The sequence below is a fragment of the Falco biarmicus genome, chromosome 4 (assembly GCF_023638135.1).
Source record: "Falco biarmicus isolate bFalBia1 chromosome 4, bFalBia1.pri, whole genome shotgun sequence".
NCBI lineage: Eukaryota > Metazoa > Chordata > Aves > Falconiformes > Falconidae > Falco > Falco biarmicus.
The window spans coordinates 64230635-64254274 of NC_079291.1; the positions used below are offsets into that span (position 1 = coordinate 64230635).

The window sequence follows — 23640 nt, forward strand, 5'->3', positions numbered from 1 at the left end:
ACATGCCAGAGCCCCTGGAAGGCAGCTGGACACAGTCCTGCCTGGCTTCTCCCCGTGAACCTTGATCACAAGGCTCAGGGTGATGTCTGGAGAAGAAGAGACACCCCTTGTAGCTGCCTCTGTCAGGGAGCCCGGGCAGTCTATTTTCAGGTCATTTGCTTTCTCAGGATGTGATCTCTAGCTGAAATAAATGTATGGACTGGTATTTTGGGGGGAAAGGAGCTCAGCACGTTGAAGTTCAGGATGGCTCGTTGGGTACAAAGTCGTGGGTCTGGGCTGTTGTTGTTCCTCCTCCTCCCACGTGTCTGGCCATTCTGTGTTTGCCAACCTCCTCCATCACAGCAGCATTGTTTCCACTTCAAAAGCCCCACCAAATACAATCCAGCCTGCATGGACCCTGGTCTACAGCAGAGTGTAAACAGGCAGACCTCCTTCCAGGCAGGGCCACGAGGCCAATTTGTGAAGACATCCCAGGAATCCTGCCTGAGGGCTAAAGCATCCATGGCTGGAGGGGTGGAACCCCAGAAAAGCCACGTTTTCTGAAATGCTTTATTAATTGCTGTTGCTTTTAACACTGGACCACAAAATACTGTCTTTCTGGGTTGAGATTAGACAAGAATTTTCAGGTAAAGACCAAAAGAAGGAAACAGTTATACTGCGTGGAGCAGGACTGTGGGACAGAGGCCCAGCAGCTTTACAAAGGTGAAAAGGCAATTTTCACACCAGCACAGCAGAAGAGGGCACATGCAGGGTGCGGAGAGCCTGGCATGTGCCTGGTTACAGATCCCCCAGCGCCCCTCCTTGCCATTTCTGATTTAACAGCAGCCTCTTACCATGTGCCTGGGATTCCAGCTGCCTGGTGAAGTAATGAGCATGGGCGACCAACAGAAAGAAAGAAGGAAAATTGAAGTTAGATCTAATCCCAGTGCTTCGGGACTGTCTGAACCAGCTCTGCCAGGAGCCTGGAGAGGATCATGGGTTACTTGTTCATAGTAAAGGCTGAATGCACTTTTCAAACCATTTGTTTATGTATATATATTGCTTGGGGAAAGGAATCAAATTAAGCAAAAAGTAAATATAACAGCAGGATTTTAATCTTTCCCAGTGGGTGGATGAAACCTGGACTAACGCAGAGAGAATATTCAGACGCCTAGAATATTCTTGGAGATTTCTGCATGCTGCCATTCCACTGCATGCATCCTCTGCAAGACCCTTCAATCCCACCAGCCTCTTTTTCTGTTTCCTGTTTTATTCCTGTTACATTGTCTTGTTCGTAAGCAGGGAAATTAATCTGCTGTAATTGCTTATGTTTTCCCCATCACTAAAAAGAAGTGTCCTGGAACAAACCCCACATGCTCAGCACCGATCATATAGTGTGTCTGCCCAAGTAAAAAGGGAGAGAAATCCCTCAATAAACACTCCTCAGGCTGTAGGAGCTAGGAAAGGACTCAGGTCCCATCCCAGCGCTGCTGACTCCTTTGCTATTTTGCTCTGCCGCATCACCTCCAGCACTCGCTAGGCTGGGATACGCAGCCTGCTCCTACTGTGCTCCTTTTACTGCTGAGCCCCATGCTCTCCCCCTTCCCTCTTCCCTCCCATGTTGGACAGTACTATGTTTATTTTGGTATTAACTAGAAAAGCCTGTTTTCTGCCCGCTGCAGGGAAAGAGGCTTGGCTGAATGAAAGGGAAGGGGACAGAGGAAAGCACACAGGTTAAATGAGGAGCGGTGTGTCTCCTAGCCCTAAACATCATCCAGACATCATGGGTGCCATGCCACACTGGCATTCTGAGAGACCACAGGCAATCTCAAGGGGAAATCAGGCTTTTCCAGCTTTCACCAAAATCAGTAGGATTCTGCCCACTTCCTAGAACATTCCTGGAACTGAGGATCGCAGAGGTGCAGTTCTCTAAAGCCATCACGTTCCATGTGGAGAGCTGCCATGGCGCTGAGCTCAGGGCTGCGCTCCACTCAGAGCCCAGGACTGCGTCCAAGCTCTTGGCCACTTCCCCACTCCACTCGTTTGGATCTGCTGGAGTTAGTCTAAGCACTTCTCCCTCCGTGCTGGGGAGAAAACACAGAAGTCCTGCTTTTTTTCCAGCGGGCCACTGCAACATGGCAAACCAGCTTGGAAGCGATGCACAGGCAGTGCCTTCACAGCTCAGGAGGAGAACAGCCTGCCATGGCTCAAGGAGCAGCAGCTGCAGGTATCACCACCTTGCAATTACACTACACAAACGCTGCGGTGGTGCACGCACACGATCGAGATGGGCTGTTCCTCATCCACCTTGACTTCAGTTTAAAATAACCCTGCCTTTAATAATTCACACAAGGAGAACACATCCTGTTGCATATATCGGGAATTCGAGAAGCATGACAAATATAAATCACAACCTGGCACATGGAGGTGAGTTCTGCACTTCAGTTGCTCCGTCAACACACTGGTAGATGGTGCTGCAGTAGTAGAAAACCGGCAGGTAGGAAACGTGTTCTGTGCCAGGCTGGAGTGCAGAAGGACTTGTTGCATCTATCCAAAGTGCTACGAGATGGTGAAAAACTATTATAGGGTCAATCTCTCACTTCCTTTGCCGCTTCCACACCTCTGTATTACTGCATCAGATTTCAGCTTCCACTAGAGCAGGCCCTGGCAGGCAGTTTACCCTCAGACACTGCACTGTCTCCTGCGCTTTCCTTAAGTCAGCGGATGGGAAATTTCCAGTATTAGCTCTAGGCACCTCTGCCAACCCTGCCTATAAGGCAATGAGAAGATTTACCAGCTGGTGATAACCATGGCCCTGGGCAGAAGCAGAGTGTATTAGATAACCTGATAACTGCAGCTACCCTTAACAAAGCAACGGAGACTTTAAAAGAACATGAGGGAATATGGGGCCCACAAAAACCACCCTGACAAAGCAGTTTAATTCCCTCCATTCACAGAGTAAAAGCTTAGAAGAGACAAAATGCACTGGGAGTCATCTCTCTCCACTTTATTATAATGTTTGATATGGTTCATAGCCTCAGAGAGAAACCAAAGAAATACCTAGCTACTGGGAGATGGATATGAAAGACATTAAAGGCGTGAACACAGAGCAATTGTGAATGGGTCTGTGTGATGCCAGGAGAGGGAGCTGGGACGATCACACTGCTGGAGGGATCAGAGGATCTCGAGAATTTCAGGTTCATATGCAATAGAGCAACCAAAATCCAGTCGGGTTTAGCAACTGGCTTGGAAATCTCCCAGGAATCTCTGGTTTCCAGCAAGTTGGAATAAAACAAACCATTCTCATGGTATTTAGCCTTTGTGTTCAGACAAAACTAAGCAGCAAGGGAGCCTGAATTTGCTATTTGCACAGCGAGCGAGCAGAAGTTTTTCACAGCCCAAGAACGCTGCCATTTCTGGTCAAAGCTTATGCCAGCTTTTGGGCTATTTATTCTGATGCAAATTATCGTTTCCAGCTACTGTGCTGACAGACTCAGTTATTCCTTAGAAGGAAGGGCTGGAATCAAACTCAGGCTGACCCATGGAGGCGGTACTAAGAACACATGAGAAACACAAAACCCCCACTGCATTCAGAACAGCTAAGGCACGCCAGAGAAATGGGAGAAGCTGGAGTCCAGGAAAACTGGGTAAGTCATGCCCACTGACCAAGAATATCCCTATGAAAATAAACCTGAAAGTAGCTACTAGCTGTGTGGCCATGACTGCCAGAAACCACCAGTTGGCCACCACTGACAAAGTAGCTGTCAGAACTGGAAGAAGTGATGACATGAGCAACGTCTCTCTTCTGCCTGAAGTATTGCCTGGCTTCTGCCTCAGCTCAAGGTCATCTTTTGACTTGACTACTCGTACTGGTTCTGTCTGGGATAAAGTTAATTTTCTTCATAATAGCTCATATGATGTTGGTTTGGATTTGTGACTAAAACAGCGTCGATAACACATCAATGTTTTAGTTATTGCTGAGCACTGCTTACCCAGCACCAAGGTGTATGCAATAACCAGCCATGAGCCCTGCTTGGTTCTTCGCTTACGCTGGAATTTCTAAAACACTGAGTGCCCAGCTGCACTTCTAATCTCTTAACAGGTCAAATTTTTAAAGTGGCCTGATTTGGGGGATGGGGATAAGGTCATCTCTGTAAGGCTGGATTTCACTGTGACTGTGGCCTTTCTTTTACTTCTAACATCACTGGTTCTGGTATCAACACAACCTAAGGTTAACAAGTGTTGGGTTTGCTCTCAAGCTGATGGTCCATGCAGTTTCCACCGTTACATTTTCCTTACAAAAAGTCACTCTGCTAATCCCCCTGCCCGTGAGCCATGCAGCGCACACCTGCATACCCCAAAGTCAACAAACCATTACAGTTCTCATCCATTTGCAAATGCTGTACTTTGGCACTGTCAGCCACAGCATGACCCATCTGCTATTGACTTTGAGTCACTAATACTTTTGGTGTCATACGCTACTATACTGGGTTTACCGATTATGTAAACCAGAGTGCTGCCCCCCCTTTCAAACCCTTCACGTCCACTGAGGAGTCTCCTTTGTATTGATCTTATTGACTTTGTTAGATGACCTCCAGCAGTCACTGTGTCTGAGGCTCAAGCCATCGCTTAAATTCCCTGCCATCATCCTTCGCAGTCCCTAGACTGCAGCTCTGGCAACGCTTCTATCCATTGCCTTTCCTGACCTAGAGCACTGCTCTAAGTTGCTTCTAATTAAACAGAGTTGTGTTTAATTCAGCAATTGCTCAGCACCTGACAGGGCTGCTCCATTCAATATCTAGGCTCCAGCTCATCTTCATCATGTTACATGGGTCACTTCACCCCCTAACGACCTGTTTCCAGCTGCTTCCAGCCCTCCTCGAAGGCCAGCTGCAGGGTGGGAGGCTGCAGGGTAACGTGTCCAGCCAGTCCTACAAGATGAGGAAATGGTGCTCCCAAGAGGCTCGGATGAGACACACCTTCAGAAATATGTATGAGCAAGGCTAAGGTCATGATATATTGTACACCTTAGCAGAAGGCTGCTGAAGGAAATTCTTGGCTCACACTTAAGGCACTTTTTCCAAAGTGTTTGTCACTGGCACTCCCATCAACACATATTCAGGGTGGAAAAATCTGTCCAACATATAAAACAACGCTGCATCCCCTCTCTGTGTTTGTTGTTAGGTTGTTCTGCTTTGGTCTAACCCTTAAATAATCTCCTCCAGTGACAGAAGCTTTTATTCAGCCTCTCTTGTATAGGGAGACCTCTGTTTCAAGTGGAGTACAGATCTTTCAGGAGGGAGAACTCATATTTGACTAACTTGCTTGGAAAAAAAGTAAAAGCTATAACAGTCTTGGAAATTCTGAAATGCAGCCACCATCCACACATACACACAGACGAACACACACTCTGAACCTCCAATCTGGAGGAAAATAAAGGCATTTTGGAAATAGCACTGGCACTAAAGACTTGGTGTCTTTAGTGAAAACACAATTTTGTTTGAACCTCGTAAAAAAAAGGGGGTGGGGGGTGGGGTGGGAAACACCCAAAAAACAGAGATCTGAAAACCCAAGAGTTACAGGTACACAAAAATGGCCACACTGAAATCCACCAAGGTCCTCCTACTGACAGTGAACAGATGCCACAGAAGAAGTGCAATCAGAGGGATGAAATACAGTGTCTCCTCAGTGCCTCACCCACTACAGCTCTAGAAACAGTTACATCCATTCATGGACTCTCTGAATCTGTAGGTTACACTATTTCCTTACTATAGGAAATACAGTAGCTTCGTCCAATGCCCCAGTCATGTTTTTAGAGCATTCACCTCTACGTTGACTAACAGATGCAACTGCTCAGAAATTGTCTTCCAAAGTCTTGGCTAAGGGCTGGTTACTAATGGCAAAAAGAAACTCAACAGAAATTAATTACCGGCACCACTCTAAATTCAACCAGATCCTAGCTCACATACAGAAGGTTGCAGCAATTTGTGATCTCAAAGAACGATCACATCTCCAAGACACTCTAAACTAAACAAATGTAATGATGCCTCTTGCAAGTCCCCTCTGAAAGAAGAACATCTGTTTCCTATGCAGTGGGGAGATATCCTACAATCTAATAGATTTTGGGAGATTAGAAGGATAATAGAAGACATTTGCAATTTTTTAGTATCCTAAAACTTTACTTTTTACATTCAGGAAGCCTGAAATGAAGAAGTTGGATCTAAGTATGAATGTGTGTCTCATGTAATAAAATTGGGATGAATAAAGAACACCAGGAAACACAAAAAAGCTGGAATAATTTACATATCCCTTATCAGCCGGAAAACACTGCATAATACAGACCTTTCTGTCACCATCATTAGCTTTGATCCAGAGTTTCTGCACAAAGAGAAGTGAGCTCAAATGTCACTCCATGTCTTGGAGATCACAACAGTTCACGGAACGGTTCACGAAAAGTGAAGCACCAGAGGCTGGGAGACTTGCCCCCAGTTTGTGCAGGTATCAGTCCCTAACCACAACCTCCAGCAGGAAATTCAGCCTAAATTTGGAGACGTCCTGGCACCATCCACTCCACTCACTCCTTAGCTGACCCTTAAGCACCCACATCCCCACATTGCCTGTCCTCCCAGCTGCGATCACAGAACCCAAACCTAAGAAAATACGGCCCCTTGAGAACTCTAGAAAGGGCTCTGTGAGGAACAGCTGACTCTAACTACAAAAATGGGTCCCCAGATCCCAGCCCCAACTGCAGATTGGAGGAGGATACCGATTGCTGGGAGCTAGAAACTCACACAGCCTGCAGTGCTTGTGGACAGCCAAAACTTGGCTCTGAGGGCAATCGTTCCTGTTGCTTCTGACATGCTGAAGGATCAGAGCTCCTGTGGGGGGGGACAGTCATACCGTGTGGTCTTACTGGGTTTCCAGCTCTCTTTGGAAGATGGGTGATGGTATGCAGAAAGAAGACCCTTACCCTCCTTAGGGCTCCTCGGACTCTGTGTATTTCACAATGATCTTATGGGTCTTTTCCAACCTAAATGATTCTATGATTATCCTCATCTTAGAAGAGGAGAAAGAAGCTGGGAGTGGAGGAGAGATCAGTGACTTGGTAGGTGGTGAAAAGAGAGCAGATCATAAGCAGGACCATTAGAGCAGACAAAGCCCAGGTCTGAGGCCAGGCCATGCATAGCTGTGGAGCCACCTTAGAGGAGCAGAGCCAGCCCTGCAGCCATGCCCCCAAAAAGCCAAGGAAGTCTGTCAGCTCGTTGGGCTCCCCTCGTCTGCTGGCAGACATGGTCAGCACACCATGGGTGAAAGAGCAGGCAGAGATGAGTGGGGTCCTTGCCCCTTTCCACTGCTTCTCAAGGGTGTCTCTGGTCTCTAAGCAACAAAGGCTGGCTCTACAGAAGGGAAAGTTCAGCTCAAAATATGTCCAGACTGAATCTGGGTGTTGTCAACTATTTCTCTGCTGAACTCCTTTCCAGAGACATCTGTGCAGGTGAAGTGGGTCCTAAAGAGCTGTCAGCTATGCTTATTCTCTGGTGGAACATTCTGTGCTCTTCCCATCCATCTTCCCTATTTTTCTGTGTTTTAACAAGTCGATGAGCTAATTTCTGCGCTAGAAGGAAAAGCCTGGGTGGAAACCTTGCGTCAGAGTGCTGAAAAGAGCAGGAAGGGATGTGGCGTCATTCTTGCTGGTGCTGGACACCGGTCTGACTTCATGGAGCTGTCCATGTGTTGGAGAAGACGCTGGCTGTGCACTCTAATTCCTCTCTAAATATCAAAACCAGATTAAACAAGCTAAGTCTCATGGCATCCATAAACCTAATCTTGTGAGGGCTGCAGAGTTCTCCTGGTGCCCCAGGCAAGGGGCTCCAGGTCTGATGAGCCCAGTTACTCCCCAAAATGCACATCAAAATGAACTGAGTCCCAAGACATTCAGCCCCCGTCGAGGCTGGGGCAATGTCGCCTTATGTTTCCATGTGCTGGGTTCAATTCTGAAAGGAAAGTATGCTACTAAAGCCACACAGCCCTCCTGCTCCTTTTGGGACTGAACCAAAAATGTACCTCCCCTCCCCCTGCATTTCCCCTCGACACACCTTTCCTTCCACTGGAACATAACCCCAAATAAGATGTTGGCCTGACATTAAAGTAAAATGTATAAATATTTTTTAAAAGAGAAGAATTCCTGCCTCTCTAACAGTTTGCTCCAACTAATAGGTTTCAGATGTCTCACATACTTCATTCATTCAGCCCCATTCAGTCTCCTAGGAGCCCCCGCTGTATTTATTAAACACAGCAATTGTGGAATGTTCAGCACTTACAGAATAAAACACACCATTTTTTTTTCCAAAAGAGCGTAATTAGAAAGCTTTGTGAGTGACCTAAAACTGTCATTCTGGTTCCAATCCCAGTGCCCACTCCAGCATTCTGCAGCTGTCCCAAATGCTGTGCCACAGCTTAACCCTTGCGGGACTGTACAAGCCCCCAAGAACACTTTTTTTTTTCCTCCTTCGCAAGATCATTTTGCTGCCTTCCCGGAGCACCTCCATTTCACTGTGTTATTATTAAGCATGTACTTTCGGACACTTGGCTCTCAAATGCGTCTTGTCTCTGCAGCCTCAGTAACTCTTCCCACTGCTCGATGCAAGAGTCAAGCCCTGAAATCCTGCAGGATGCCAGTGCTAATTTCAGCAGCAAAGAGCTGGAGAACACGAGATCTTTCCTAGAGGGATTCAAATGGAAGCAGACATAATAGAAGAGCCATTTTTCATTACAATGCTGGCAGCAAGAGCAGAGGAGGATGTCTGGGCTAGAAGCACTGTAGAGAGGCAAGAGATGGAGTTTGTTCCAACAAAAGTAACCTGCCAGCACTGGGTGATGGGTCAGAACGGTTTGCTGGAGTCTGGAATCATCCCAGTCCTTCTTTCAGGAGAGACACATGAAAAGCAGATCTTAAAGCCTCTGAGTCTGGGCTGCAAAGCTCTGGTGGAAGCCAGCAGCGGAGAAATGGCCTTTGCTTAAGGCCACATCCAGTTTGTGTGACCGATGCCTTTCTGTCAGGGGCTTGAGTACACTAATAGGACTTAATGGCCCCCAACCAGCCTCGCCTGGGGCCCCTGGGCCAGGAGCTCCATTTCGGCTCCGTCCTGCCTGAATTATGTCCAAGGTGAGCCTGTCCCCAGCTCTGTCACTGGTGGTCTGGACTCTGGCCACCACCTCCACCTGGGTTCTGGTGGGTGTGCACCCTGCCTGGAGAGCTGTGGTGTCCTTCTCACCTACTGCTCTCTGTACTTGAAGGAGCAGCCAACCCTCTCCCAAGAAATCTGGAGGTGCAGAGGAGGCAACTGGAATGGGCAGCGCAAGAACGAGGACATGGGAAAGCTGCTGTCTAGGAGTAAGCATGGCTGGGAGGGAGCAAAGCACTCAGGTGAGACTCACTGGACCTGGGCAGGCATCGGTAGTAAGAAGGGGGCTGTAGGCGCTGCTCTAGGAAAGGCTCATGGCTGTACAGCTTCTGGCTCTTGCTGCCGTCTCCAGACCCCGTGGGACAGAGCAGGATTTTGCCACACCATCAGCAAGGGCTGGGGATGGCAGTAAGGACAAAAGGGTTTAGGGGAGCTGCGATCTCCCCAGTCTGCAACTTGCTGTCCATAAATGTCCTTGCAGAACTGTGGAAAGTGCCCCTCTGCTGTCCTTCTTTGTGTGACTGGAGGAGCCTTCCTCGTGCCCTTCATCTCCCCTTTTACAAGCTCTGGCCACCACATACTGTGCCACTGCTGCGGGTTTTTCCCTCCTGCAGTGGCAGCAGCATCGCAGTAACAGCTGAGCCCTAAACAAACACATCATGGGAAGACTGACCTCTCCCCAAAGGTGTTATGACTCATTTTTCACCCTTTTTTGGCTGAAGAGCTCCACACCCATGCCCACATGGGAGACCCCCTAGTTCATGGGAACTGCACTGGTGTCACAGTTTCCACATTACTACCCACTTCAAAGACCCCAGAATAAGTCTTGTCCCAGACACATCCCCAGGGGAGTCATTGGTTTAGAGTCAGGATCCTTGATTATTAGTCCCACTGCAGGAGGTTATACAGGAATAGATGAATACTAGTGTGCTATAAAACGCACCGAATGCGCTGAGAGTCACTTCAGAGCAATCGTAATGCTTCATTACAGCACTCTCTATGGAAAGCACATCTGTCACAGCTCTCCACTCGGGTAGAAGGACAACTCCTTGCTCTGATCACTTCCAGGGGGTTCCCGTCTTTCCTGTATTTTCCACCACCTAATTGTACAGAAAGCAAAACACTCCCAGGACCCCCAGTTCCTGGAGTATTGCAGATGCTCTGGCTTGCTCCCTGTCCATCTACTCTGTTTTAGCACTGCCTGGTAGCATCACACCAGCCCTTCATTTCCCCTCAGCCAGTCTCCTTCACATCATCTTGGAGTGTTCCTTTTCCTAAATTTCATACAACTGTAAATCAGATCCCACCTGGCCACAACTTGCAGTCAATATAAAGCAATTAGCAATCAGATTAATTCTCTAGTGCATTCAGACCCCTCCAGAGGCACTCATTTCTACTTACAGAGTGTCCATCCACACCCAGGTGCCTAGCTAAGACTGGGATATCTCATGTGTCACTGACCTGGGAACTCCAGAACTAGACAAGGGAGTAAAGGGAATTTCCAGGATGCCGCAGGAATTTCCAGGACAGTTTTCTCATCAAACTTTCCATGTCAAAATTCCCAGCTTGCTTGGAAACGTCTTTTGGGGCTTCAGGTACAAGGTGAGAGTGTGAAGACTGCCGTTTTGAGCCCCTGTGGGCAAAGGGTACCTCTTTCCTTCTTCTCAGGGGCTCCTCGTATCTGTTGTCCTGGCCGGGCTCCCATTTCCCCGAGCTGGGAACATCTCTTTGCGTGAGCAGTGCCCATTTACCAGGGGTTGGACTGGATCACCTTTAAAGATCCCTTCCAACCCAAACTATTCTATGATTCTACCAACAGTTCTACTTTGCCAGTCCTACAGGGACCTTGTCAAGCTGTGTGGCTGCCTCCCTCCCTTCTCCTGGCAAAAGAACTCCTGAACAGCAGGGTGAGGGAATGGATGCAAGGGACAGTACAACAGTGTCACAGGGGAAGGGTGTTCCTGGGGGTTCCCTTGGAAAGCGATGAGATTTGGACGCTCCCAGGGCTCATTCAGGGCTCAACATCCCTGAAAAGCCTCCTCAAGAACCTTCTACACAGCAGGAAACACTGGAAGGTGGAGAACCTGGAAGACCATTTGGGGCACTGGCTGTGCCAGGCTCCCTCCCCTTCCTTCTGTGACTGACCGAGGAAAAGCAGCAGTAACCAGGGGCCAGCGCTGAATGCAAGGAAATGTGGCCGAGCCATTTCTGACTGTCACATGGGTGTGATGCTGATTATCCTGCTTGACTGAAAAGCTTTTACTCCATCGTGCTTTCAGACATGAACAAAGTTCTTCCCAGGAAGGGTATGGCCATCAATTGATCACAGTCTAGCCTCTGTCTATTCCCTCCAAGAACCATGGCAGCCCCGGGGAAGTATACAAGGAGTTCCTTATATACTTCCTTCCCTCAAAACTCAAGCCGGTGATGCTGCTGGGATACCAGCACAGGTATCTCATAGCCACATCCCAGGCAGGTTTTAGACAGGTTTTTCACAGTGCTGTCTACGGAGAAGGTTCCTTTGAAGACCAAGTCACACAAACCCCAACATGGAGCACAACCCCAGTTAATCAGATAGTTAAAATGGCAGAAACACAACTGGAAAATATGCTGCATTGAAAGGCCAGTATATTCAAATTCCTTCTCCCTAATTACATGTGATTGCTTTTTGGCAAATGCTCAAACTGCCAGAGCAGTGAGGTTTTACAAACATTCACATAGGCATTAGATCATTGTTTGAATGAGTTATTGGCAGCCCAAATCTGAAGTAAAAACATAGTTTAAAGAAGACCATATTGAACAGGGTGAAGCTGTCTGTTTTCAAGTCTCCTGATTGTCTCCGGACACCCAAGATCCCCTCTAGCTTCATGTCACTCACACCACAGCAGCATTCACAGGTACAGATGTCATGCTTTTGTGGTGTTCTGACACAGACTCATCACTCACACAAACAACAGGCCATGGGGGGATTCCTTTGCCTTACTGTAGAGTGGAAATGGCAGGTTTAAAATTTATGTGGTGTTCAGGGAGGACGCCATGAGCACCCAAAACCTGAGATGGCTCAGAGTGCAAGCAGCTACAGACAGCGACTGTAAGCCCACACCGACATACACTGGTGATCTTCACTGATCTGCCCATACACGCTTGCATGATACCAGTGGTATGACCATATTAACACTTCAGTTTTCTCCATATTACTAAATATAATAGTGCACATGTCCTCCAGCATCACTCACCACTTTGAGGAGGAAGATGGTGCCTTATAGGAAACATCACTGAAAGCAAATGTCATTGCTGGGAAAACAGATTTCTCTGTACCAGACCTTTCCACATCCAAACATTGCCACACATTTGGAAAAAGGCCTTTCCCCTCTGTATTTTAATAGCCATTTTGCTCCAGCGAAATACATCCTTGCCTCTGCTGGAACAGTTTGACAACAAGGGACCAAGGATCTGAGCTCTGGAGCACTATGCCATCCTCTAGCAAAACCTTTCAGAAAAAGCAGGTGGTAACTCAGCCCCATGGCAAAGGACAAATGGGAACTAACGCAGAATCCACTGGTCCCTCAGGTCAGTACCAGTGCCTGGAGAAAGCCACCTGAGGCAAGAGGATGGAGGACCCACAAAAGAAGGAGACTGCAGACCCAGCGGACCAGACTGCACAGGGTGAGCTGACATTGTACCAGAGCCACACCACAACATCCCTGTAGCACAAGGCCTGGGCTTGAGCCTTTCTGTCCAGCCTGTTCCACTACCAGTGCCTGCTGCCAGCTGCTGCCATCAGGGAGTCCCTGCACCACTGAGGAAGAATTAATGCTGGTTGTAGGGATGAGTCTGTCCTCCACAACACTCAGGTGGTGCAGAGCTTGAGGAGAGCCTCTGGCAGCTTGGCTAGTGGATAGAAACACTGAGCTCTGGCAGCCAACCAGCCTGGAGTACTGCATGGCATGGCTTCCACCCCAGAGGCCCTTGCAGGACACCCTTGCCTTACATGTGCTTCCTAAATTAGACCTCCTGAGGCCAACGTTGGCTTTTTAAGAGGGAGGTGAGCTTGTTAGTAACCAACGTTATCCATTAAACATGAATCAGCAGCTTTTATTAGACTTAGAAGTGCTGTAAAAGGAGAAGAGGGAGGGTACAACATCATGAACCTACTCGCCTCCCCAGTGGAGCCCCTCTGCCTGGCACAGAGGGGTTTTCAGTCAGGCATTCTTGCAGGTTACTGTAATTGTTAAGTCACCTAATGCTGCTAAGTTACAGAAAGCCCCAGACTAAACACAGGAGCCTTGTGAAGGTGCAAGAAGATAGAGACAAGGTTTGTAAAGGGCAGCTCCCCAGCAGGCCCCTTCTCCTGAGGCCAAAGAGAAAGAAAAACCCAAGCTGGAATGGATCTATCTGAGGACTGCCAAGCTCTCCACCCAGGAAAGTCAGGGTATGCAGGCTCCTTTCTTACCAAATCATTTTAGCCACACACTCCCTGCCTGCCACCAGCTGTGCTGCTGGCACACAAAATGCCAGCTAAATCACATCATGACACAGGAGTGAAAAAGCACGTGCACTGTCACTGTGACCCTAGTGATTCCCTTCATGCAGATCCCTTCCACAACATGCTCAGAGATCACCTATACCTGCTGGAGAAGGACCTCATGAAACTTTGGTCCATGGTTTCATTGACTAAGAGGGCTGGTCTTGTAGTTGCATATGTTCTCATGTCCCAGGAGCTACCATTCCAGCTACGGAGATACCATAACCGAGCACACTCCGATTGCCTCAGGTCGCTGTCTTGTAGTCCAAAGACTCAGCTTCCATAAGGAGATTAATCAAGTGGTGTATTTCAGTTACAGAGAAAACTGCAGAAATAGAATCTGAATGTAAATGATGGAGAAACATCTGTGAAAGTTTTGAGAGCTGCCAGGCAACAATAAAAACTGCCCTGCCAAGGACATTTTTTAATCAGAATCCAAATTCAAAGATTTCTTATTAAGAAGGTATGAAGAGAAAACAAACAAAAACTACACATGATGTTCAGACGACAGGAACCATCCTGCAAAAGCCCTCATTGATTTCCCATCATATTTTAGAAAGAATGTGGAATTTATGCGGCTTTAAACTGATTTTAGAATGCAAACCTTGCATTGCATTGCAAGCAATGGCTTTAAGATCTCAATCAACAAAAAGCTTAAAGATATTTCTGAATATTAACTAGTTCCACTCCAGCATCCTATGAGGTATCAGTTATTACTGCCACCCTAAATATACAGAAATTTTGCAGCAAAGCTGATGTCCTTCCTAAGGTCATACACTGATGCAGGTGATGGAGCCAGGAAGAAAAATAATTGGTCGGGGCTTTTAAATAGAAAGCAACTCTGCCTCCCTCAAATAAGTAATGTAAATAATTTTTTTCTTGCTCAAACAGCAGAACCTACAAAATGCAAAGAAAATCAGGTGGACTTTTGTCCCCATACATATAACCAATTTTTTTCATTGCCAGACCTTGTAAACATGCATTCCTAACCTACACGCATTACTGACCTGCTAGTTGCTCTAAACTGCACAGATTTCCCATGTCAGAGACCCAATCTGACTCCATATACCACAATATTAGCTCAAAGGCTGGCTGGCTTACACAATTGCACCAGGAAAACCCAGGAGTTCAGCCCCGTCAGTTTGGAGTCTCTTTTAGCGCGTTTTAGATCACCGAATGGACACACAATGGCCAATTGTCAGCGTGAGGCCAAAGGGAGCTGACATTTTCCCAGAGAAAAATGCCTTTGCTGTGTTTGGAAGGTTACACAGCTGTAAGTCAGACACAGAAGGAGCTGAAACCCTGGAGGGATTATTGCCTCAAACACACATGTCCTATGGAAGGAAACTCTCCTGTGGACTGACATACCATTAACTCCTGCTGGTGGGAGCCCACTCCTATGGCTGGACATCCTTTACAGCCGCAAACTGCTGGTTGCTTGTCCTGCAGATAACTCTCGTCTCATCTCTGACCTAGTGACTTGGCCTGGCTTATATTTATTTTCTCATTTTATAAGAAACAGGCTCTTCTCTGAACTCATTATTGGTGGGAATACTGGCGTGGTGTGAGGCTGAGACCCACACTGTACAATATCAAATACTAGAGCGGGAGAACTGGGACTTGGTCTATTTTCCTGGGAAAAATCTCTGCTCTACGTGCTCCCAATCGTGCCATCAGCTGGAGCAAGACGGAACTTCACTGCATGAGCTGAACGAGCCCTTTCCCAAAACGCCCTTGAAGGGCAGGTAGCACTGCCCGGGCCCAGGCAAAGCCCGGGGAAGGCTGGGGCTCTCCGAGGGGCAGAGGGACACTGCCCGGGCCCCTCCGAAGGGTGGTGAAGGTGCCGAGGAAATCTGGAGGGCAGCAGGGTCCTGGCAAGCCTGGCAACGGCCCCGGTGCTCTCTGGAGGGCAGCAGGACCCTGTGAGAAGCCTGGCAAAGCCCAATGCATCACAGCACAGTCGGGGTGGGAAGGGACCGGCGGAGCCCACCCAGCCCAACCCCTGCTCCAGCAGGGTCCCCCAGCGCAGGCTGCACAGAGCTGCGTCCAGGCGGGTTGTGAATGTCCCCAGAGAAGGAGACGCCACAGCCTCTCCCGGCAGCCTGTCACGGTGCTCCATCACCCTCAGGGTAAAGAGGTTCTTCCTCATATTCAGGTGGAACTTCTTGTGCTGCACTTTGTGCCCGTTGCCCCTTGTCCTGCCACTGGGCACCACCAAGAAGAGCCTGGCCCCGGCCTCTTGGCACTCGCCCTTAAGGCATCTGTAGGCATTAACAAGGTCCCCTCTCAGTCTCCTCTTCTGCAGCTGAGCAGCCCCAGCTCCCTCAGCCTTTCCTCCTCAGGGAGATGCTCCAGCACCCTCATCATCTTCACAGCCTCTGCCAGTAGTTCCCAGTCTCTCTGGAACTGGGCAGCCCAGCACTGGACACAGCACTCCCAATGCAGCCTCACCAGGGCAGAGCAGAGGGGCAGGATCACCCCCCTCAACCTGCTGGCCTCGCTCCTCCTCATGCACCCCAGGATGTCTCAAGGAACAGCAGGTGACAGCAGGGCCAAGCCTGCGCCTTTGCAAAGGCAAGTGAAGTCTCGGTGCTCTCTGGAGGGCAGCAGGGCCCTGCCCGGGCCCCAGGAAAGCCTGGATAAAGCCCTAAGGCATCCTGGAGGCAGCAGAGCTCTGCCTGGGCCCTGGCAATGCCTGGCCAAGAGCTCTGAGGACTCCGGAGAGAAGCACAGCTCCTTGTGGGCCCTGGCAAAGCCTGGCAAAAGCCCCAGGGCTCTCTGGAGGGCAGGAGAGCCCTGTCCTCGCTTTGGCTAAACACAAGGACCCAGGGAATTCTGAAGCAGGGCTCCTTGCAGGTACCAGCACAGCCCAGTAAAGGCCCTGGGGCTCACTGGAGGGAAGCAGAGCCATGCCTGTGCCCTGCCAAAGCCCGGTACAAGCCCTGGGCAACATGGGACACCAGCAGGGCCTCTTGAGCACCCAGGAAAAGGGCTGCGCTGCGGGGAGGCTGCCTGCAGGGCTCTGCCGCCTCATCTGCACCCTCATGTGTCCCACAGCCTCACCAGAGCCCAGGTCGCACACAGAGCCCAGCCAGGGCCTCCCACGCAGCAGTGGGCAGGACCAAAGCCCTCACCTGCCCTGGCTGGGGGAGCTCGGAGCTCAGGGTGGGGTCTGAGCCCACCACCGGGCAAGAGACGGAGTGGTCAGCCGAGGGAACACAGGGCACCAAAACTGCACCCAGGGACAAAATGGAAGACTTGGGAGGGGCTCTGAGGGAACAAGAGGGCTCTAAAGGGTTAAAAGATGGCTGTGGGGCACCAAGGAGGCACTCGACAGGCCCTGTGAGGCAAGGAGGAAGGTCCTGAGGGGGGCAGAGAGGAAAAGGCTCATAGAAAAAACGGAAGGCCTCGGGAGGGAATCTGAGAGGACGAGAGCCGTCCAGAGGGGGTTATGGCAAAGACTACGCGGGCCCGCGCAGCCCAGCGCAGTGCGGCCGCCGCCCGCACACAGGGCCCCGCTCTGCGCATGCGCGCCCCCTCCCGCCCGCGCGGCAGCCCCACCCCGCCGGAGGGCGCGGAGCGCCGGCTGCCAGCCCGCGTGCGAGCGGCGGGAAGCGGCGGCAGCACGAGCCTGGCCATGCGCATGTGCGAGCAGCGCCGCCTGGCGGCGGCCACCTGTAAGGACCCCCGGGGCTGGGGTCTGCAAGTGTCCTGCTGCCCCACAGACCCCCGGCGCTGGGGTCTGCAAGTGTCCTGCTGCCCCACAGACCCCCGGGGCTGGGGTCTGCAAGTGTCCTGCTGCCTCCACAGACCCCCGGGGCTGGGGTCTGCAAGTGTCCTGCTGCCCCACAGACCCCCGGGGCTGGGGTCTGCAAGTGTCCTGCTGCCTCCACAGACCCCCGGGGCTGGGGTCTGCAAGTGTCCTGCTGCCTTCAGAAACCCCCAGGGCTGGGGTCTGCAAGTGTCCTGCTGCCCCACAGACCCCCAGGGCTGGGGTCTGCAAGTGTCCTGCTGCCCCACAGACCCCCGGGGCTGGGGCCAGGCTCAGCTCAGGTCCAGGCAAAGCCACTGTGCCCTCCAGTGCTCCCTGGTTTGAAGGGGAGCGGGCAGGGCCCTGCTGCCCTCCACAGCGCCCTGGGGATGTTTTGCCAGGGATTGTTTCCTCCTTTTCCCTCTCCTTCTGCATCATCTTCTCCTTTTCCTCCAGGAATTTCTCTGCTTACAAGATGTCGTCGAGAACTATGGAAAATGCATGACAGCAATGTCATTGTATTGCGAAATTCAGCTCTGGCCATCCCACCGCCACTTCTGTAGCTCCAGGTGGACATCTCCCAATTTCACCCACATCCCAGGGCAGACCCACACCCACGCCCCTTCATTCTCCTCCAGCTGCTGCTGCTGCTGCTCCCTGCCCATGGGTGGGTGAGACACCTTTTAGCACCATGAATTGCTACAAAAAGGGACGAGACACCAAACCCCCCAGGCTCAGGCTTTGCTAGGACACCCCCTTCCCACTAGGTACTGACAGATCCCAGTGCTCAGCAGAGATCCTGCAGCTCCCTGCAAAACAGCAAATACTTCACCTTGAAAGTGACCTCTGCCAGGCGCCACCGAAGGCAGAAGATGGGAGGTCCCAAGTATGTCTCGTTCCAAGCAGTCTCCTTACGGCCATTTCTTATGCCTAGAGGTGTATTCACCACGCATCTTGCACCTAGAAAGAAGTCCGTAACACATCAAAAGAAAAGAACAAACAGACCAATAAAAGTCCAAGTGATTTTTGGGCCGTGTGAGCCCAGGTTCTGAGCAATGGTTCTTCTCTCCTTTGGAGATTCAGTACCTACTCTTCAAACAAACCCAAAATCACCCACAGCATCACCTCCCCCTCCCTCACCCTTTTTCTTCTGGTCTGTGTGACCTCTAATGGCTGCCAGCAGCAGCTCCCCTGCAGCATACGGAGACTAAATGATTCCCAAGCAACCTCTCCTCCCCTACAGCCACTTCTTTCTGACCAGCACAGCTCCTCTTACCGCAGGCTGAACAGGGCCAGGGCCATCACCTGCACCACGAACTGCTGGTGCTTGAGGAGTTTCAGTTTGTGGCTTAGCAGGGCCGAAGTCTGGTAGAGAGTGTTTCTGCAGGGATGGGGCAGGGACCTGTATGTACCAGAGGAGTGTGAAGCGTGTCAGTGAGGCTCCCGCTTGCCTTTCCAGCCTGAGGCAGCAGTTCCACCCAGCAGGAGCCAGCGTGCCCCAGCCAGCCCAGTACCCCAGCCAGCCCGGTACGCTTCCAGGGGCCCAGCACGCTGCGGGCACTGCCTGTCTGGCCCAGGCAGCGGCCTCTGCCTGCCTCCTGCCCTTAGCCCGAGCCCCCCCCAGCCCTCGCATCACTTTCAAGACCTAACCTGCTTGCCCAGGCAGCCCCTGCCAGGCACCCCGCAGCCCACGATCGGCCTGAGGCTCCCCACACCCCTCAACCACCCTCCCGCCCTCGGACTCCCCCTCAAGGCCCACCTCAGCCTGGGGACCCCCCAGAGCCACCGGGTACGCCTCCAACCTGGGAAGCGCTGAAGACTCCCCCAGCCTAGGGTCCCCTCCACGGTGATCTGGGACCCCGCGGGACCCCCGCCCTCCGTACCCGCCCCGCAGCGACCAGAGTACCCTGGTCATCACACCCAACACCTCCCGCTCCGACATGGCGGCACAGCCCCCTCAGCCGCGACCCGCCACTTCCGGCAGGCAGCCCCGCCCTCCTGCGCCGCTCATTGGTAAGACGGGCCGCGGCCCGGCGGATCCTCGCCTCTCACTGGCTGTCTCTGCCGTCCGTCAGGGAGCCGTGCCGCCGTCGAGGGCCCGCCCGTGGTGACAGGTGGTTCCGGGGCGAGGGCCGGGCCCTGCTTGGAACCCCCTGGGGTCGCCCTGGAACCCTGGAGAGCGGCCACGGGAACCACGCAGGCCTGGGGGGGGGGGGGCAGGCTGGGCCATGGCAGGGTCACAGGGACCAGCTGAGGCTACAGAGACCAGCCAAGGCCTTGTGGGGGGCAAACCGCCCCCTGCTCTGGAGCCTCCTCAGGGACCGGTCATAGAATCAAGAGATCATTTGGGCTGGAAAAGACCTTTAAGATCCTTGAGGCCAGCTGTTAACCCAGCACTGCCAAGGCCACCACTAAACCACATCTCCAAGCGCTGCATCTACTTATTTTTAAACACCCCCAGGGATGGTGACGCCACCACCGCCCTGGGCCGTGAAGAAACTTTTCCCGATATCCCATCTAAACCTCCCCTGGTACAACTTGGATATGGACATGGACCAGCTGAGGTGCTGGGGGCTTTGTCAGAGCCAGTGCCCGTCCCTGTGCCCGTGCCCAGGGCTGGCCTGGCCCCGTCTGGCCTCACAGGCAGCAGTGGGACCGTCCCGGGGCAGCTCCACTGCTCCGTGGAGAACATCACAAAAGCAGGACGAGATCTGAGCCTCAAGCTGGTTTATTACCTTTTTCTGGTGGGTCCCTCCAGTACTGGTGGTACCACACTGCTGGGGGCATGGGGACACAGAGTGGCCAGGGCATGTGGCGTCCGTCGGTGGGACAAGGGAGAGAGGGAGGTTGGGGGTGCCACCAGAACTGATGGGATGCCCCGTGCATCCAGCACTACAGTAAAGGAATGCCTGCTTCTTAATGCTACACTGCTGTTCAGGAGTTTTCTTGTTCCCAGTTTGGGTGACAGGGAAGGGGACGCTGGCCCTGCTCTGCCTGTCATGGCTCTACCCAGGGCATCCCCGAGGCTGGCAGGCTCCAGGCGCTGAACTCCCCAGAGTCTGTGAAGTCCTTGGCAGCCACCTGGATGTGGTGGAGCGTCCTGGGTGGCACTCCTGTCAGGGTGTATGATGTCTGCTCGTATGGCCCGATCTAGGGGTAAAGGGGCAGCCATGTGCTGGGGGGCCAGGACACAGCCTTGCTCGGGGGCGCACCCCGCAGCTGTGCCTCAGTTTACCCCGTGTGGGAGGGTGGGGGTGCGGGCAGTACCGTTTTGGTGACAGAGCCACCCTCCTGGGCATAGCGGATGCGATACTTCAGTGGGAAGTACTGTGGGAAGGGCCAAGACCCTGGCGGGCTCCACTCCACCAGCAGCTTCTTGGTCTCCCCGGGGATGGGTGAGACCCGCAGGTCCTCGGGGGGGTCTGGCTTTACTAACGAAGCAGGGAGACAACGAAGGTGTGAGGTGCTGGCTGGGAGACATGGCACGGGACCGCTGGAGACAGTGACACTGTGTCCACCGGCCCCATAGGAAATCCAGGCTGCAGAGGTGGCCTGAGACCCAGCACACCGCACTGATGTTTCCGCATCCCAGGCAGGGGAGGGAGCCGGAGGGGAAAGGCCCAAAGGAAGCCCCAGGGCTGGCTCAGCCTCCGGCTCGCTGCTGGGGAGCGGTGAGTGCAGGGGTCTGCGGGGACCTGGGCATCCCGGCCCCTCCCAGCATCACTCACTGATGTTCTCCAGGAGGAAGGGCAGGAGTCTGGAGGCAGAGCCCAGGGGGTTCATGGCTGTCACATTCACCACGTAGGGGGTGAGGGAGAACATCTGCAAGTCCCCGAAGGAGCAGCTCTGTGGCCCCGTGCGGACGCACTCGCCCATCTCTGTGGCCCCCCCCACACCATGCCTGGGGGGCATAGGGGGAGCTGCTGCGAGGGGGGCTGCCCTGCCTGCAGCCCCACTGCAACGCCATCATGGAGGGCCTTGACCAGGACCCCAGGGCCTCACACTGACCTGTACGTGGCCACAAAGTGGGTTTCCAGCAGTGGCTCGGGGGCCAGGACCCAGGAGCAGTTCACTGCCTGCGGGTAGCTGATGGCCCAGCACTCGACGGCAGGCAGTGCAGGGGGATCTGGGGCAGGGGACAGCCATCACCCCACTGCTGGTCCCCCCAGGGGACCCCCAGCCAGCAGCAGGGGCCACGGTGGGGCCAGGATCACTCACAGCCCAGCTGCAGGCAGACAGTGGCCCAGGTCTCGCCGGTGCCAGGGTGGTGGCAGCTGTAGTGGCCCTCGTGGGCCAGGCTGGCATTGGGGAGGGCCAGCCCCGGTGCAGGATACGTTCCCAGGACAGTCCTGCCCCAGCGCCACTCAGCCGGCCCCCCTGCTGCAGCCGGGCACCGCAGCAGCACCAGGGTGCCCAGGGTGCCATGCTGCAGGGCGCAGCGGCCTGGGGGACGTGGCAGTGGGCATGGGCTGCACCCCCAGCACACCCCCCCAGTGCCCCACTGCGGGCCCTGGCAGAGGGGTCAAGGGGACATGTCATGGCAGGGGGTGACGCTGGGTCAGGAAAGGTCTGGGCCCCCCAGCTCTGTTCCCAGCACCCCAGTGCCCCTCCCTCCCCAATGCCCCCAGCCCCCCTGCCTCTGACCTTGGTCCCCTGATGTCCCCAGACCCCCATTGTCCCTATTCCTCCATCACCAGTCCCCCCATGTCCCCTCCCTCCAGTGTCCCTATACGTCTACCCTTAGATGCCCTGTAATTCTGTCCTCAGTCCCCTCAGTGTCCCCAGTCTCTTTTCCCCTACACCTCCATCCCTGCTCACTCTATCTCCATCCCCAGTAAGCCCAGTCTGCCCAGCCCTTCTGTCTCAAATCACCCCAGATCGCGCCATTCCAGACCCACGGTCCCTCTACCACCTGTCCCCCATGGCCCCATACCTCTGTCCCCAGCCCACCCATCCCCCCAGGTCCCCCTGTACCTCCATCCCAGCTGCCCCAGTCCCTCTGTCCCCAGTCCCGCATGCCCCCATACCTCTGTCCCCATTGTCCCCATTGTCCCCAGGGCTGCCTGCCGTGCCGTTGTAGGGAACGGTGCAGGTGGGTGCCACAAAAGCCACCACCCAAAGCCACTTCATGTCCGGAGACACAGCAGAGCTGCCCAGTTCCAGGGACCTGTGGGGACAGGCAGGACGGTCAAACCCCAGGGCAGAGGACAGCAGGGACACCATGGCCACAGGTCCCCAGGTGATTCAGGGACATTGCCATAAAGCCAGGGGTTCAAACCTGTCTCCAGGCCACCCCACAGTGCTGTGCCTCAGTTTCCCTTCTGGCCTTGCCGCACAACCTGGGGACAGGGGATGGGTTCTCACCGCAGTGGCCAAATCCTGCTGCCAGGAAGGAGGAGGGGGCAGAGGCAGGATCGAACGCACCCCGTGTGACCGGGGCTCCCCATGGGGGACCCGCAGCCACCCCCGTGGCCCCATGCCAGGAATCGGGGCTTTGGGTCGTGCTGGGCCTCGAGCAGGGAAGGGGCCAGCACACTCGGATGGCCCCCACCACCCAGGGCATCTGGGGAGGGACTGTCCCTCACAGAGGCTCCCAAAACCCAGCCTGGGGGCTGAGCTGAGGTCCCCACTGTGAACAAGCCCAGCACCACAGGGACGGATCCTGCTCTTGGCATCGCCCACCTTGGCTATGGGCTGGCTGAGCCCGTGGGGGGACAAGCCTCACTTTCCCCCTATCATGGACAAAAGGTTCCCTCCACTGCCCCCCAGCCAGGTGCTGTGGGGTCATCCCTAGCCCCTGACACACCCCCTGCCCCCAGCCCCACGGGGAGCCCTGTCCCCCGTCACGCTCACCACATCAGGGCCAGGCATCTGGGACCAGAGGCTCTGTCACTGCCGGTGCGGGAAGCTGCAGCCCCGGCCGGCCTCAGCCCACTTCCTCATGCAGGAAACACCGTCCCCAGTGGGGACCCACCGCCCAGCGTGGCTCCACAGGGATCCCCTGTGCATGGGGCCATGGGGCCGCAGGAAAGCAGTTCCAACCCTTCCCACACCACCCCCCCGCTTCCTTCATGGTCACCCACTCCCACTTGGGGACATCAGGGCTGAAGGAGATGATGGCACCGATCCCCTACTGCCCCCAGCTCCGCCACCCTCCCCAGCACCCTGTGCCCACCCTCATCTCCCCCAGAGATGAGCCG

General features: G+C 53.3%; 1 protein-coding gene across 3 annotated transcripts; it reads right to left on the minus strand.

Annotated features, from left to right (window-relative positions):
• Nucleotides 1-20152: 20152 nt before the first annotated feature.
• EBI3 (Epstein-Barr virus induced 3) lies at nucleotides 20153-23607 on the minus strand. 3 transcript variants are annotated; one of them, XM_056336748.1, is made up of 8 exons: nucleotides 23294-23607; nucleotides 22719-22779; nucleotides 22468-22607; nucleotides 21659-21883; nucleotides 21449-21566; nucleotides 21169-21341; nucleotides 20708-20871; nucleotides 20153-20590 (listed from the first exon to the last, which is right to left on the minus strand). In XM_056336748.1, exons 3-8 carry the CDS (start codon nucleotides 22568-22570, stop codon nucleotides 20438-20440), a joined length of 936 nt encoding a protein of 311 aa, XP_056192723.1. In that variant the 5' UTR covers nucleotides 22571-22607; nucleotides 22719-22779; nucleotides 23294-23607; the 3' UTR covers nucleotides 20153-20437. The 3 variants fall into 3 exon arrangements, with proteins under 3 accessions (XP_056192723.1, XP_056192722.1, XP_056192721.1); XM_056336747.1 differs by lacking the exon at nucleotides 22719-22779; XM_056336746.1 differs by lacking the exon at nucleotides 23294-23607 and having other exon boundaries at nucleotides 22719-23195.
• Between the last annotated feature and the right edge of the window lie 33 nt (nucleotides 23608-23640).

What these genes read in the sequence shown, in the direction of transcription:
- EBI3 (XM_056336746.1), bottom strand. Translation starts at nt 22,918, where the DNA reads ATGGGGCCACGGGGGTGGCTGCGGGTCCCCCATGGGGAGCCCCGGTCA. An exon ending in TGGGGACAATGGGGACAGAG is followed by an intron (nt 21,884 to 22,467) that starts GTATGGGGGCAT and finishes CACGTCCCCCAG; the next exon opens with GCCGCTGCGCCCTGCAGCAT. An exon ending in TGTCTGCCTGCAGCTGGGCT is followed by an intron (nt 21,567 to 21,658) that starts GTGAGTGATCCT and finishes CCCCTGCCCCAG; the next exon opens with ATCCCCCTGCACTGCCTGCC.